Source organism: Siniperca chuatsi, linkage group LG10, assembly GCF_020085105.1.
Source record: "Siniperca chuatsi isolate FFG_IHB_CAS linkage group LG10, ASM2008510v1, whole genome shotgun sequence".
Taxonomy (NCBI): Eukaryota; Metazoa; Chordata; class Actinopteri; order Centrarchiformes; family Sinipercidae; genus Siniperca; species Siniperca chuatsi.
Window position 1 is genome coordinate 30,235,740 of NC_058051.1, and position 17,352 is coordinate 30,253,091.

General features: G+C 46.4%; 1 protein-coding gene across 5 annotated transcripts in view; it reads left to right on the forward strand.

The window, feature by feature from the left end:
• Positions 1–17,352, forward strand: part of plxna3 (plexin A3) — a 137,971-nt gene that overhangs the window by 84,902 nt on the left and 35,717 nt on the right. For all 5 annotated transcript variants that reach the window (XM_044210247.1, XM_044210245.1, XM_044210248.1 and 2 more), the window contains 5 exons: positions 1,194–1,317; positions 1,538–1,694; positions 1,771–1,870; positions 5,186–5,300; positions 11,585–11,785. In XM_044210247.1, the coding sequence (XP_044066182.1) occupies positions 1,194–1,317; positions 1,538–1,694; positions 1,771–1,870; positions 5,186–5,300; positions 11,585–11,785 (697 nt within the window). The remainder of the gene's footprint in view (positions 1–1,193; positions 1,318–1,537; positions 1,695–1,770; positions 1,871–5,185; positions 5,301–11,584; positions 11,786–17,352) is intronic.

Genomic DNA, 17,352 nt, shown 5'->3' on the forward strand with positions numbered 1-17,352 from the left:
TTAACAAAAAATTAGATTATAAAGATATTTCTTAAAACAAAGTGTGGAAGAGGAAACCTGTCAGCGCGACGCTGGCTGGCTCTGATTGGTCAGCTGCCGGGAGAGAGAGACATGATGTCATCAGTCCTACAGGGACATGACTCTGTGTGTGTGTGTGTGTGTGTGTGTGTGTGTTAAACTTACCTGTCAGACGTGCACGATATGGCCAGAAGTATGTGGACGCACCTGTACTCTCCCGGCTCGGCGTGGGTCGGTCCGACCTCACTGATGCTCTGCGAGTCCCCGCAGCTGGCGTTACCGCCACGTGTGGCACGTCCACATACTTTTGGCCATGTAGTGTAACCGTAACTGAAGGATAAAAGAAAAGAAAAAAGAGGAGAGGAAGTAAAAAAAATATATAAATAAATAAAGACGAAAAAGAAAATGTGTGTTTGGTTTAAACACAACACTGTGCCAACACTTACCATCGTGTGTGTGTGTGTGTGTGTGTGTGTGTGTTCCCACGAGGCGTCATTAATGTTTCTAGAAGTGGTTCACACACACACACACACACACACACACACACAGACACACACACACCGACACACACACACACACACAGACACACACAGACACACACACAGACACACACACACAGACACACACACACACACACACACACACACACACACACACACACACAGACACACACAGACACACACACACACACACACACACACACACACACACACACACACACACACACAGACACACACAGACACACACGACACACACAGACACACACACACACACACACACACACACACACACACACACACACACACACACACACATTTGTTCTTGTTTGAGGGAAAATCCTCGAAGCTTCACGAGTTTAAAACTAAAGACATGAAAATGACAAAACTGATTTTAGTTCATTTCTTTAGATGTGAGTGTAAAAAAAAAACAATAAATAAATGTTTTAATGTAAAGTTTTCAATTTAAAATCTAAACACATTTAATAAATAAGCAATATACAATTCTAACATAAATATCTAAATTAATAAACAAATAAGTCAAATTTAAATTTGAAAATAAATAAGCAGATAAATAAATATTATTTAATAGATACAATATAATTAAAAATAATTAAAATAAAAAATTCACGTGTGTGTACAGTGTGTTGACCCCGCGGTGACCTTTGACCCCTCCAGGTGTTCCAGACAGGAAGCATGTGACAAGTGGGAGGAGCCTCAGCACTTCAACACCCGGCTGAACCAGTGTGTCGACATCTCTGTTACCCCGAGCAACATGTCAGTCACCTCCCCGGCAACGCAGGTACGCACACACGCACGCACACACACACGCACACACACACACACACACTGTTGCTTCGATCGCCATAGCAACACCCAGGGAGGAGTTACAACCAAACACGAGAGCTCGTTTTGTTCGTAAGGACCAGAGCGGTTGACTTATTGATTGACAGCCAGATAGACCAATCGCAGATCGTGACAGGCGATGATGTCGCACACACCTCCACTCTCTCTCTCTGTAGTTAACCATTCGAGTGCAGAACGTCCCGGCGCTGTCGGGGGGCGTGTCCTGTGTGTTCGAGGACCTGAGCGAAACCCCCGGAGAGGTGCTGGCTAAAGGTCAGGTGATGTGTATGTCCCCGTCCCTGAGAGACCTGCCAGCACACGCACACGCCTACGGTAAGACACGCACACGCCCGCCGTACTGTGTCTTTACGCGCCGTCTCCACAGCAGTAACGTTAATGTGTCTTTCAGGAGAGAAGCGAGTCGTCCAGCTGAGTCTTCGCTCCTCAGAGACGGGACATCACTTCATCACCACCAGCTTCATCTACTACAACTGCTCCGTGCTCAGCTCGTAAGCCTCCTCCTCTCCTCCCTTTGTGTCCTCGTCTCCTCCCTGTCTTGTCCTCCTCCTTTCTGTCTCTCGCTCTCCCTCTCCCTCGTCTCCTCTCCTCCCTTTGTGTCCTCGTCTCCTCCCTTTGTGTCCTCGTCTCCTCCCTTTGTGTCCTCCTCTCCTCCCTTTGTGTCCTTGTCTCCTCTCCTCTCTTTGTGTCCTCGTCTCCTCGCCTCTCTCCTCTCCTCCCTTTGTGTCCTCGTCTCCTCTCCTCCCTTTGTGTCCTCGTCTCCTCCCTTTGTGTCCTCCTCTCGTCTCGTCTCCTCCCTTTGTGTCCTCGTCTCCTAGCCTCTCCTCCCTTTGTGTCCTCGTCTCCTCCCTTTGTGTCCTCGTCTCCTCCCTTTGTGTCCTCGTCTCCTAGCCTCTCCTCCCTTTGTGTCCTCGTCTCCTCCCTTTGTGTCCTCGTCTCCTCCCTTTGTGTCCTCGTCTCCTCGCCTCTCTCGTCTCCTCCCTTTGTGTCCTCGTCTCCTCCCTTTGTGTCCTCGTCTCCTCTCTTTGTGTCCTCGTCTCCTCTCTTTGTGTCCTTGTCTCCTCTCCTCTCTCCTCTCCTCCCTTTGTGTCCTCCTCTCCTCTCTTTGTGTCCTCGTCTCCTCTCCTCTCTCGTCTCCTCCCTTTGTGTCCTCCTCTCCTCTCCTGTCTTGTCTCCTCTCCTCCTTTGTGTCCTCGTCTCCTCTCTTTGTGTCCTCGTCTCCTCTCCTCTCTCCTCTCCTCCCTTTGTGTCCTCGTCTCCTCCCTTTGTGTCCTCGTCTCCTCTCCTCTCTCGCTCTCTCCTCCCTTTGTGTCCTCCTCTCCTCTCCTGTCTCTCTGTCTCCTCCCTTTGTGTCCTCATCTCCTCTCTTTGTGTGTCCTCGTCTCCTCTCCTCTCTTTGTGTCCTCCCTTGTGTCCTCCTCTCTCTCCTCTCTGTCTTGTGTCCTCGCTCCCTTTGTGTCCTCGTCTCCTCTCTTTGTGTCCTCGTCTCCTCTCCTCTCTCCTCTCTTCCCTTTGTGTCCTCGTCTCCTCCCTTTGTGTCCTCGTCTCCTCTCTTTGTGTCCTTGTCTCCTCTCCTGTCTCGTCTCCTCCCTTTGTGTCCTCGTCTCCTCTCCTCTCTCCTCTCCTCCCTTTGTGTCCTCCTCTCCTCTCCTGTCTCGTCTCCTCCCTTTGTGTCCTCATCTCCTCTCTTTGTGTCCTCCTCTCCTCTCCTGTCTTGTCTCCTCCCTTTGTGTCCTCCTCTCCTCTCCTGTCTTGTCTCCTCCTTTGTGTCCTCGTCTCCTCTCTTTGTGTCCTCGTCTCCTCTCCTCTCTCCTCTCTTCCCTTTGTGTCCTCGTCTCCTCCCTTTGTGTCCTCGTCTCCTCTCCTCTCTCGTCTCCTCCCTTTGTGTCCTCCTCTCCTCTCTCTCTCTTGTGTCTCCTCCCTTGTGTCCTCCTCTCCTCTCCTCTCTCTCGCCTCCTCTTTGTGTCCTCGTCTCCTCCCTTTGTGTCCTCCTCTCCTCTCCTCTCTTTGTGTCCTCGTCTCCTCTCCTCTCTTGTCTCCTCCCTTTGTGTCCTCGTCTCCTCTCCTCTCTTGTCTCCTCCCTTTGTGTCCTCGTCTCCTCCCTTTGTGTCCTCGTCTCCTCTCCTCTCTTGTCTCCTCCCTTTGTGTCCTCGTCTCCTCCCTTTGTATCTCGTCTCTCTCTCCTCTCTGTCCTCGTCTCCTCCCTTTGTGTCCTCGTCTCCTCCCTTTGTGTCCTCGTCTCCTCTCCTCTCTTGTCTCCTCCCTTTGTGTCCTCGTCTCCTCTCCTCTCTTGTCTCCTCCCTTTGTGTCCTCGTCTCCTCTCCTCTCTCCTGTCTCCTCTCTTTGTGTCCTCGTCTCCTCTCCTCTCTTGTCTCCTCCCTTTGTATCCTCGTCTCCTCTCCTCTCTTGTCTCCTCCCTTTGTGTCCTCGTCTCCTCTCCTGTCTCGTCTCCTCTCTTTGTGTCCTCCTCTCCTCTCCTGTCTTGTCTCCTCTCCTCCGTTCGTCCCTCCTCAGGGGGCAGACTGAGGGGTAACAGAATCTGTGTGGCGGGCTCGCAGGTTGCCATGGTAACGGCAGCTCAGAGCGAGCGGGAGGACGCACACACACACACACACACGCGCACACGCACACAGCGATCCACTGTCTTTGATCTTTGTCAACACCTGCTCAGGTTTCTGTCCTCAAATCCAGGAACACGGTAGTTAGTCAGTAATTCAGAAACGCCATCTCCACGCTGAGACCCGAACCTGAGTCACGCAGACGCTCGACTGTAGCGTTAAAACCAGCTGGGGGGGGTGCAGATCTGCAGGCAGCCAGAAACCAGACCAGGTTCCTCCTCACCTGCCGAGGTCACTAACAGGTTAGAGCCCTGCTGGAGGCGGAGTCAGAGACAACAATGGGCGTTAATCCCAAACACACACTGCAGAGATATTCTGCATCCTGTTGGTTCAACTACTGAGCCTTTTAAACAGGAAACTACATCTGTGTTTTTAAAGAGTTACGTCTTCAGCAGGAGCCAATGGGCTCGCAGCTGAGAGCCGCACACAGGAAGTGAGACGGCGCTGAGAGACGGAGCGACGTGTCGCTGGTTTGAGTCTGAACGTGAGATTTAGATTAATACCAGACTCATACTTGCGTTCGGCCTCAGCTGGACTTTCTGTGTCCAAAGAGTTAGTTTGAGCTGCAGACTGCACCAGACTTCACTCAGAAAATGACTAAATGTACGTCAGAAAGAATGAGTGGTATTTAAAGCAGAACAGCCGGCCGACACGTGTGCGTTACTCACACTTTATCGGCTGAAGTCCACCTGCATCTTTCTGTTTTGTCGTTTCTGATGTAACCTGTAAGTTTCTAGATGAAGTGAGGGTTGATATGTCACGCACACCTGATTATAACCTGTAGGTTTAGACAGACGACTTCACGTCATGGTTACCGTCACCTCGACGAACGCGTCGGCCCCGTAATAATGTCGTTCTTTATAACACAAGTGTTGCTGGAGAAAAACATGGGACCGCCTTCGCTGTGAGGATCCTCAGCGGAGAGTGCCAGGCGTTCGGATAATCGAAGTTTTATCAAACATTATCCTTTTATTTCTCTTTAACCTCCGTCTCTGTTAGACTGGATGTAAAGCAGCTGCCCCTGCACACATCCTGCAGGAGTTACAGGGTCGAAACCCTGAATTTATCTCTGTGAAAACACAGGTTATCCTCTCATGGGCCACAACCCTGAGTGAAGGCTGCGAGGATGGACATTTATTTATTTATTTATTTACTCCCCACACCACCCCCCCACCCCTCCTCTCTCAGGTGTACTTCCTGTGTCAGCAGTGTGTTTCCGTGTCATTGGTGTAAATATCGTCACGTCTGCACCAACAACCTGCAGGACTGCTCCTTCCAGGAGGGACGAGTCAGTAACATGGAGGTATGCACACACACACACACACACACACACACACACACACACACACACACACACACACAAGGGGGGTGTCGGCATCAAACCAACCCGAGACTGTTTTGTTCAGCTGTGTCGGTATGTTGAGCTCACAGCAGTCACCTTAAGGAGCCGCTCTGGCTTATAGGCAAAATGGGTTTTGCCCTGAGTTTCGCCTGTCAGGCTACATACAGGCTTTTAGGCTGCGGTCGACCCTGCACCCTGAGAGAGAGTGACTGCAGACACGACTCGGGGCTGGAAAAAAAGACTCCAAACTCCAAATATTAGATAAAGCAGCAAAAAAATGTTTTATTAGACCACCATTCATTTGGAAACATGACATGACAAATTTCATCATTTCTAAATTTCTAAATTCACATACATACACATAATGTAGGAAATAGTGTTCATCATCCACACACACACACACACACACACACACACACACACACACACATCCTTGTACTTGACATAATGCATAATGCACCTTCACCTCACCCTTCAAACCAAGTCTGGACCTTCAAACGGGACTCTGAAGTTGTGAGGACCGGACTAAATGTCCTCACTATGTAGGTAAAAACATGTTCCAGTCCTCACTATGCAGCAAGTACAAGTACACACACACACACACACACACATCCACTGAGGTCACATAATCTCAAATCTAATTACCCAGAATCATTTGTAAAAAAATACAATTTGAAATATAATTTTATAATAATATTATTATTCAGTTATTGTATCATATCATTTTGTCTGTAGCTAAACAGTTAAGTTATTTTAGTTATTTACGGTTTGAAGCTGCAGTGCGTCGAGCTGTCAATCATAATTTCAAATCTTCTGCGCTGAATGGCGGTCTGAGTGAAGAGCGGCAACATGGAGGTCTGAGCGTCTCTCTCGCTCTCTGTCATTACATGGTTCAGTAAACAACAGTGAAGCTTCAGGTCAGCAGTGAAGGGCGCACACACACACACACACACACACACACACACACACACACACACACACAGTTTAAAACTCTCCTTGCTGATGCGTTCAAGGACTCTGTGAGATGTGATTTAAGACAACAGTGTGACGTCAGTTTCTGCTCGGGAGATGAAACCGCCAGGGAAACGAACGATTGAACAAGCAACTGATTACAGTTCTGCGGTTTTAACAGAAGTTCGGAGCGTAACGTGTCGCCAGCTGAAAGACTGCACCTGTCATGAGATTACTTCTGAGTTTTTAACGAGCTGAGCTGCTCTCAGGCTGCTCGTTAGCTCGTTAGCAGGGCTCGCGCTGTTTGGGCGTCTCGTTGGCGTTGATTGGTGCTCGGTGTCATTACAGGGTGACGGTAACAACCTCTGATTGGCTAATTGGTTAATAGAAGATGAATAGCCTCTTAATTGACATAAAAGTGTCCAATCGCAGCAATTAATGTTAATTATCGTGCAATTAGGCCGACTAAAGAGAGAGAGAGAGAGGGCGAGATGAGGGAGTTGAGAGTCTGAGAGGGAAAAGAGCTCCAGGAGAGAGAGACGAAGACATTTTCTTATTTAACCTTTAATCAGCCGGGTTAAAGAAAACAGAAGTGAAAACACAGAGAGGGAGGAAGAGTTAACGACTGATGAAGAGAAGCTGCTCTGATCATCTGTAGCTGAGAGTGAAAAGAATCTGTCGGCAGAAAGAGGAGAGACGCAGCAGCTGCAGAAGGAAAAGTGTTCAAATTCAAACGTGAAGGCGACTTCCATGTTTGAGGTGCACGAACGAAGAATTCTGTATCTTTAAAACTGTGGAGTCGACTCCTAAAAGTAGATATTTACCCATGAAAACAAGTTCGACAGCTGTTAGTTATTCTTGATTTCCAGATATATTCATTTTTCACCAGTAAAGCAATTTCAGGCCTGATACCTCGGGCGTCTTTTTCTGAACCGTAGCTGAATCAATACTGATCCATTAATATGAAATCTGTGGCTGAAGAGGCCTGTGAAGAAAGAGAGCGGAGACCAGTGGAAGGGGATATCTGTCTTCGTCGATCGATATGGAAACAGGGACCGTCAGCCTGTCACGTCTTTGCTTTTACGTCAGCATGAGAAGTTCAGTTCTGGTCTTCATCGCCCCACAAGAGGAAAATATTTGAAGACATTGCAAATGTTGCTTCTGTACGCTCGCTATACACAGAATATAATAAAAGGTCCGTGTGATAGATTAAGAACTGCAACAATACGAATACGAGACAAGACAAAGTGAAACCAAGAGGCGGTTTATGGTGTTTCACAAATAAAAGCAATGAAAACTTGACTTTTTCAGAAACCTGCGTCTCTGAGCTGAAGGAAGCTGGTCGACTGAATGTGATGGATTTAACTTCGTCAGGCGGAAAACGCTGCTTCTCACCAGTAAATTTACTCGCTACTCCGACTCAGTTGATTCCTAAACCAACACATCAGTTAGAGCGCCAAACCACAGCATCAACTTCCTGTAAACATGTTATGTGTTAAAGGTTAAATAGGCTGCTTTCCATTGATTTTGATGACTCTGATGAATCTTTGATGAGTTCTGACTGTCGGTGCAGATGGTTTCAGATCAAGTCCCCGTGTGATTGATGAAGGTGTCCCACAAGGATCAATACCAGCCTCCCTGCTATTTACTCCGTACATAAATAATATTTGTTTTCCGAGATCGCCGCAGGGTCCACGTCCGTGCAGATGGCACCGTCTCGTCTGTAACACAATCCAGACCGGCTTCAGACGACCTCCAGGCCTCTTTTTATCAGTTTAAACCATCCACTTCCTCTAAAAACATTAAAAATGAAACCTTCACGTTATGTCTTTGTGAAGCCAAATACAGTGTACAGCTCCTTTTTAATCAGCTTTATTGATAGTATTGGTGTTAATGTTGGACAGTTTGTTGACAGCTCTGTAGTTCTTTCAGCAGATATTGTAGCTGTCATTAACTCCTGATATCTCTGACTCACAATTACAGTACAACTAGGAGGCTGATGTGAATGGTTTCTCGGACTTGTATTTACGGTGTGTACAGTATGAACACAGCTGGCTTTAGGGTGTGTTTATGCCCCTGATGTCAGAGGATGAAAGTGTGGAATATGGAAGTGCTTGAAAGTGTGCCATTAGAATAAAGACATTTCCTGTTTTTTTAAAGGAAGGGAACATTAGCAGAGTGTTTAATCAGTTTGATTTAAAGTCAGTGTTCTTCCTCAGCTCATCATCATCACTCGTTCGCATGAGGTGTTTTACAGTTTCGCATCAGTTTCACGTAAAAATCATTTCTGTCTCGTGTTTCTGTCACCTTGTTTCACAGAGGTGTGTGACAGAGCCTGTCACAGGTGAGCTGAGTGTTTGGATAAATGTCGAGTGTTTGCTGAGACACGCACACACACACACACACACACACACACACACACACACACACACACTGTCACGCAGTCTCCACAGTCGCTGCTGGCGTCTGCTGTGCTCTGTTCCACTTCCTGTGGAGCTAATGGTCTTCCTGTCAGTCACAAGTCAATTAATTACCATGGTGACGCTCATTAATAAAGGTGTCGCCCCACTGAGAGACACGGTCTGTGTGTGTGTGTGTGTGTGTGTGTGTGTGTGTGTGTGTGTGTGTTTTCAGCAGCCTCAGGAAGTTCCAAAGCTTGGATCTGTCACCAGCTGTCCATTACTGAACACACACACACACACACACACACACACACACACACACACACACACACACACACACACACACACACACACACACACACACACACACACACTGTGTCTCTGTCCTCAGTCAGTGACGACAGACTGTGATAAGCTATCTGCCTTTGTCGGCTGTGTGTGTGTGTGTGTGTGTGTGTGTGTGTGTGTTACAGTGTGACAGATTTTCACTACATATCCATAATAATCTATAATAACATTTCCAATAACCAATATCTGTTAACATAAACTGTATTTTGTCTTTTCTGATGTATTTATTTAGTAATCCCAATCATCAGCATTCAAACCACAGGACTGGAAGCTGCTGTCACTCCCAAAGTGATAATGCCGCTCTAATCAATAATTCATATTAACAAAGGCAGCTCTATTTGTGGAGCACATTTCACACGCTGGGGCAGCTCAAAATGCTTCACACAACAAAGGACCGGTACAGTTCAATAAGCTGCTTTCCATTGATTTTGGCGACTTCTCACAGCTGGTTCAAATGAGATCTTTCTGGTCGAGTTCTGTCTGTCGGTGCCGATGGTTTCAAATCAAGTCCCCGTATGATTGATGAAGGTGTCCCACAAGGATCAATATTAGGCTCCCTGATATTTGCCGATGGCACCGTCTCGTATTCCGTCGGCTGTAACGCAAACCAGCCCGGCTTCAGACGACCTCCAGGCCTCTTTTATCAGTTTGAAGCTCGTTCCAAACTGCAGAAAAAGACCAACCGTATGCATCTCGTTAGGGCTCCAGTTCCTGGCCTCACTGGTGGATCAGCTGAAACTAAAAAGCTAAATGAACTAAAAGGAAAACTGTAATTTACTGTGTAACCCTTTTGCCAACCAGCTCGTTATTAACAAGGAATAACTACATTATATAGACTCCTTTACACTGGCAAAAGAGACATCCCGATGTATAAAACCTTTGTCTAGGGTAAAAGTATGATTCTAGCTTCAAAATAAATGAAAGGATTCTCAGGTATAATAATTTATAATTAGCCAATAAACAGGTACCTCTAAATGTAATTACCTTGTGGTTATTTTATAATAATAATAATAATAAAACTTTATTTATAGAGCACTTATCAAAACAAAGTACAAAGTGCTTCACAATAAGAAAAATAATGACACAGTGAATGACGAAATATAAAGAAATAAAACGCATGAAATACAGAAAAGCAGTAAAATAAACAGTTCAGGTAAAATCAGGATCTGCTTTCTGATAAAAATGTGTTTTGAGACGAGACTTAAACGAAGACTCTGACTCAGACAGCCTGATGTCTTCGGGCAGGTTGTTCCAGATCCTCGGGGCCCTGATGGCCAAAGCTCTGTCCCCCTTAGTTTCCATCCTGGACTCAGGAGCAGACAGGAGACCCCTGCCCGAAGATCTCAGACTACGTGAAGGTTCATAAGGGATTACAAGGTCTAAAATATAGTCTGGGGCCATGAAGAGCCTTAAAAGTAATCAACAAGATCTTAAAATCAGTCCTGAAACCAACAGGGAGCCGATGTAAAGAGGCTGAACCAGGTGTGATGTGGTCGCAGCTCTGGGTCCTGGTTTACAGCCTAGCAGCTGAGTTTTGTACCCTTTTACAGTGTTGATTTTACAGTGTATAAATGCGAGACTCACACAGTGGATACGTTTTATGCTTTTGTATTTAAAAAAGGTTCAGTTTTAAATCAAATATATTCACTATAAGAAATTCCCCCGACATGAATTATTTACCAGTCATTCCCACCATTTTGAGTCAGCAAGCTTGCGTTTCGTTGGCGCGCGTTGAAGCTTAAATCCTTTGTAATAGTTTTGAATGATCCTACCAGTCTGCAGTTCACCATTACGGCCAAAAACAAAAAGGAAGGAAGTACATCGATGAGATGGGCACACGGAATCCGCTCTCCTGGCTGTCGTCCTCAGCGCAGGCGAGTGCGGGATCGTCCAGTCATCACGCCGTCTCTCTCTCTCCCGACTGGTTCCGAGGTGAATTAGCAAAGACACGGTGCTAGCAACTTTAGCTTAGCTCGTCCAGCTCATTCTTCAGAAAACTATTTAAACTCGCTCCAGGCTGCACGAGTCGTCTGCGAGTCCTCCGCAGTCCTCCGAAACAAGGGGGAGTTTTCCCAGCGCGCTGAAGCGCCGCTTTTTAAACACTTTCTAGGTTTTGCGAGCTCCTGTAATGTGCGGCCACGGTCACTGCTGCTCCATCCTTCCCGCCTCTCGGGTGGTGTTGTTTCTCTCTCTCTCTACGCTCTAGTGTTGCGTCATTACGTACACTCCAGTAAATCAAATAATAACAAAACAAACATTACTGGTTTTTTTTCCTATTGAATAAACTATGAATTCTTCTTCTATTTATAAACTTTTAACACTATGCAAATGCATATTTTAACTGTATAATAAACAATGAAATTATTTATTACAAATGAAATTACAATTAAGCAATTATAATAATGAAATGGTATACATTCTTGTAAATACAAAACACAAAATACCCTGATATACTAAATAATCATGTTATTACACCTGTATGTGGTCAAACTTGAGGGACAGTATGTGTTGACACTGTCCCTCCCTCCCTTTGTCTCGCTGCAGGGTTGTCCTCAGATCCTCCCCACCTCTGACATCCTGGTCCCGGCCGGGATGGTTCGTCCAATCACGTTGCGAGCTCGTAACCTCCCCCAGCCTCAGTCGGGTCAGAAGAACTACGAGTGTGTGTTCAACATCCAGGGAAAGGTTCAACGCATCCCCGCCGTCCGCTTCAACTCCTCCTGCATCCAGTGCCAGAACACCTCGGTGAGACACACTACACTACCCAGCATGCACTGCTCCTCAGATTGTTCAGGGCGATGAAGAGGGGGCTTTCAGTGTTTAGGCGTCTTTCTTTGTGTCTGTCTTTCTCTCTTGTCCTGAAGAATCTGATATATTGTATGTGGCAGCAGTGTTATTACTAATGATAATAGCAGTAGTGGAAGCAGTAGCAGTATTAGTATTACATGTAGCAGTACTAGTAGTAGCAGTACTAGTAGTAGCAGTACTAGTAGTAGCAGTACTAGTAGTAGCAGTACTAGTCGCGGAGGTAGTTGCAGTATTACTAGTGATAATAGCAGTAGTGGAAGTGGTAGTGTCAGTAGCAGTGGTTGCAGTCGTCGTCATGGTGACACCGTGTGTATGTTCTGACATCACAGTGTGACGGGTCAGTAATGATGGAGGCTGTTTGAACTCGACAGGTTGAGTTCAGAGCTCTGATTGGCTGAGAGACGACTGAACAGAATAAAACACACACACACACACACACACTTTGAGCTGACGGTGAAGGTGACTCCGTCGACTGTGAGACGTACTTGCAGCGTCAGCAAACACACACAGTCTTACAGCTTTTTTCCACTGTATTGAAAAATGGATGACGTCGCCGATCTGACCACAGCTCCCACCTCTTCACCCCAACGCAGCAGCAGCAACTCAGTTCAGTTTTATTTATATACAGACGAAGGAGAGAGAGAGGAAACCAGAACACGCGGTCGCTGTTGGACAGGTGAGCTGAGACAGAGCTCTTCCTCCTGCAGAGTTCAACATTCAGTGAAATAAGGCACATTTACTTTAACAAGTTCAACTCTGTGATCTCAGACTTCAAAGAGCTCGACATTAAAAATACTCCGAGGAGACGGAGGCGGGGCCGATCCTGCTGCACACACACACACGTAGTTTTCACTTATTTGTATTTTTAAGTCAATATTTTTTATTATTATATTATTTTATATTATTATTATTATCTTACCTATTATTCTAACAGCACATTTTTTCTTTTTATGTTTTTATTTCACACTTTGGCAACGTTAACATCTGTTTCCCACGATGCCAATAAAGCCCGCTGAGAGAGAGAGATCATACAGTAGCATGTTAATGAAATAATAATAGTAATAGAAATGATAATAATAGTAATGAGACTAATAGTAATAATTGTAGCAGCGGGTGTCGAGCAGGAACAGAAGGTGCCTAGCAACCACCGATCCAGACTCTGCAGCTCTGGAGGCAGAAATACCTGCTGAAAGCGACAGAAGGAGAGAGGAGAGAAACGAGAAAGCACAGAACTACGGGAGAGAGAAGATGTCGAGTTAGTAACATGCAGTAAGGAGAGGGAGAGGAAAGAGGTGCATCGTGGGAAGTCTCCTGGCAGTCTAGGCCTATAGCAGCATAACTAAGGGATGGTTCAGGACTCGCCCGAGCCAGCCCTAACTATAAGTTTTATCACAGAGGAAAGTCTGAAGCCTGCTCTTAAATGTGGAGATGGTGTACGAGTGTATTAGCAGTACTTGCGTTGAGAAATCACCAATATGGCTACGGCTATATTTGGAACTGCCTACTACATACGTCCGACGAACGCAGTATGAAACTGTTCAATCGGTTTATTTTGCAGTATGCTAGGCCAGGCTTAGCCGGTTTCTGGTTTTGGAAAGCGGAAGTAAAGACTAGGAGGAATGTAAATGTTCAAACACACAGGAGAACGAGGCTGCAGCCCGTGATCTGTAGCGAACGCATCGCTGCATTTGTCCTACGACCCGTGACAAAGCCATCGCGTTTAAGATGCTAAGCTAACGTTTGATATCACGAAGACGGCGGCGTTAACCTCAGCCAGCTGTCGGTCAGAAACCACACACGACATGCAGAACTTACATCTAACTTTCAGTTATGTTTGTTGTCGTCAGGGACCGAGCAGTTATACTCCGCCCGTCCACCACTGGCGGGGTTGCTGTCCGCCATTTCTACCACGACCGGTTGTTGTGACCGTTCCAGCGCTTTGCATTGTGGGACACAGTAGGCGAGGTAGACTGGTCCGTAGCATACTGGAGATGTTTTCCGAATCAGTACGACATCCGGGCATTTTTGTTTGCATGCTACATGCTACATGCTACATTCTGGCCAAATCATTCCGTACTGCTACAACAGTAGGCGGCTACAACTTCCACCTCTTCACCCCAACGTCCTCCGTCCGGGGTTGTCCTGCCGACCTCTGGCCGTGTGTGTGTGACGACCCGATGACCTCCAGGGGTCAGAGGTCAGGCTTCAGGTGGACAGCCAGTATTGATGTGTCTGACTGGGATTCAAATATCAGGGACGCACACACACACACTACAGATTGATTATTGTCCTTTACTGAGATGACACTCGCCATCCGCCGTCCTGCATATGAAAACACACACACACACACACACACACACACACACACACACACAGACCAACTGTTGTCCGTCTGCTCATTTCCTGTCCTTCATCTGTCTTCCTGTCGGTGAGCCCGCCCTGAAGACGCCGCACACACACACATTATGTACTGACATGCCGCTACTAAATGCAGACAGCAGCGCACACACACACACACACACACACACACACACACACACACACAGATGGTCAGTGTGTCTGTATTTAATTAAGTTACTATTCCCAGAGGAAATTGGCCATTTAGTACAGCAGCACACACACACACTTTCATTCTGCACACAGGCCCCGTTCAGTCTTCAAAATAAAAGCACAGAGTCGGTATTTGTTTCCAGCAGACAGAAGCAGGATTTACAGTTTAATGAGGGTTTAATGGAATGTAGAGATAATTTAGTTAAAGTCAGTAAATCACTGAAAACTGTTGTTACTGTACTTTAAGGAACAGTTCAACATTTTGAGAAACAGTCTTATTGTCTTTCTTTCATATGGACATCAGTCTCATGTCTGTGTGTTTAGTGCAGAGCTGGAGTCAGGACCGGGTTAGCCTAGCTTAGCATAAAGACTGGACGCAGGGGGAAACGGCTAGCCCGGCTCCGTCAGATGTTAGACGTTGTTTCTCCGCAGCTGGATGGATGATCATGCGATGAAGTTCGCATGTGGAAGCAGAGAGCTGATGGAGGAAAGCTTGGTGTCAACAGACAGATAACAAATAATAAATGCTCCCATGTTTTCTCTCTTCTCATCCTCCTTTTTTAATTTACCTCATCTGTCACTCCATCTGTGCCTCCAGTCATTTTAACGTTTTCCTCTCCTTTCTCATCCCTACTTCATCTACTTTCCTCCATTATTCTCTCTTGTCTTTCGTCCTCCCCCCTCCATCATCCCCACACACACACCACAGAGACACACAAAGTTCAGTATTAAATAAATAAATAAGACACTGATATTAATAGGATGAATAATATCTCATCGTGTTCGGGGCCACCACCCTTTGTATCGAGTGTAATTATCCTCGAGTCTATTTCAGATCAGTCCTGGCTGTCCTTGGGTCTCTTTGGGCTTATTTATTTTTTATTCTTTTAATAGTTATTCATGTCAGGTTTGTGCAGGATTTCCATGGTTTGTTTTTTTGGACCTGTGAAGACCTCTAGTCCCCGTGTTCCCAGATCTCAGTAAATTATTATTATTATTATTACTTTCTTTTAAGCAGGAGATAAATTCGCCTCTTTTTACACGAGAGACGTGGAAACAGTTAACTGATGTGTAGCACAATAACAGAGACACTAAAGAGAGTCTGACTGTTTAAAACAGTTCAGTTCTTCATGAAACATGTTTCAAATGTGCTGTTTTCAGCCTGATATGAAGGCCGTGTTTCCCAATTAAGTGCGTCCTGTAAATTTATTTCAGGTTTATTGCGAGGTAGGTTTTCACACACTGGTACTGTTGTGCTTAACAGTCAAAATATACAAACTAGGAGATGTACTGCAAAAAGCGATATGAAATAGAAATTTTTCAGTAAAAATATGTACAAGAGCTGTACAGTGATTAAAACAAAGAGAAGGAGATGTTCAAAAGTTTTGCCAAAGTCAGAACAAACTCTAAAGGATTTATTTTACAGAAGTAGACAGGCGGTTTACCCAAAATGGCTTTAAACATCCAGTTACCACGTATAAATTACAGAGACGCGTCTGTGATCCAACACTCGAAATAGAGCTGAATGTGAGTCTGATGCGTGTCAGCAGGCCTTCATTTCCATCAGTCTACAACAGGCAAACATGTAGCACGGTTTTTAAGGGAAAGCGCTGCTGTTGTTGATAGACGTGATGGACAAAACTGTGAAAATCACCTGCAGAGTCGGTGGTTTTCCTCATTCGCTTCAATGCAGTGGAGTTTTCTCTGCGCGGCATCTAGTGGACGTTAGAGGAACCGCAGCTGAACGCACTCCCGCTGCTGTTGCCAGGAAACCTCTGACCCCATAGCGACGGGCCTAGCGACCGGGCAGGGGTTACCATGGGGACGACAGATCCACACACACACACTCCAGCGGTGTCCACCAGCTCTGTGACATTAAGACCCAGCAGGGGAGCGAGAGGGACGGGGGAGAGGCCGCGAGAAAACCCAGACAGAAACAGGAAAAGAAAGAAGAAGAACGGGGATGAAGTTTATTGTCCCGATGAATTACACAGAATAACGAGCGAAGTGACACACACATTACACAGCAAAGCACTCGTGGACGCCAGGAGGACGCAAAGACAGAGAGACGACGCTGAGCTGAGCTGCTCCTGTAGAATAAAAGCTGCAGAGTTTATTCTTCTCATGCTGCTTCCACTCCTCGTCTCAGAGGGACATGTGGACGTTTGTCTGACGGCTTTTTACAGATCACAGCGTTTCACCCACTTCCTGTCCGGTGGAAACCTCGTATCTCCAGGTGTTCGTGACGAGCTGAAGGATGAAGAGTTTCCTTCACGTGCTGAGGAAACTCCTCCTCCTCCTGAAGCTGAATAAACTCTTTAACCCCCCCTCGGATCAGCTGGGAAACACATCGTCACAGAGCTGAAAACAGGCTGTTTCTCTGATACGTGGTTCTCGCAGGACGGCGACGCTGCAAACACCTGATGGTCTTATAGACCATGATGCATTGCTGCAGGTTAAACTGCCCAACAGCATATAAAGCAGTTAAAATGAGCTCAGCCTGAAACATCTGCAGCAGTAAAATGCAACACACACATGAATGCAGCAGGAATATGAATCCAGAAACATCAGATATAATAAAACACTGACAGGAAGCGTTTTACTGCACAGGGACGACTCTCACTGTCAGCTGATTATACTTCTACCTGCAGGACGTTTACCTGTAGCGGAGTGCTTCCACAGTGTGGCGTCAGGACTCTCGCTGCAGTAACGGGTCTGAACAAACTCACCGATTGGTTAAGACAGCGCTGCGTCGCACTGCTGTGGGCTGCAGCCACTCTTTAAAGTAAATGACTGTGAAACGTCTGAGTGACGCGTCATTCCGCTCGCCGCAGCGGAGGTGTCGTTTTGACGGTGACGTTTTTGGTTTGTGTCGCTCATTGACGCCTGTTGCGGCCGCCACGAGGGCGCCGCGGTGCTGATGCACTAGCGAGGAGGCGTCGTTGTCCAGCGTG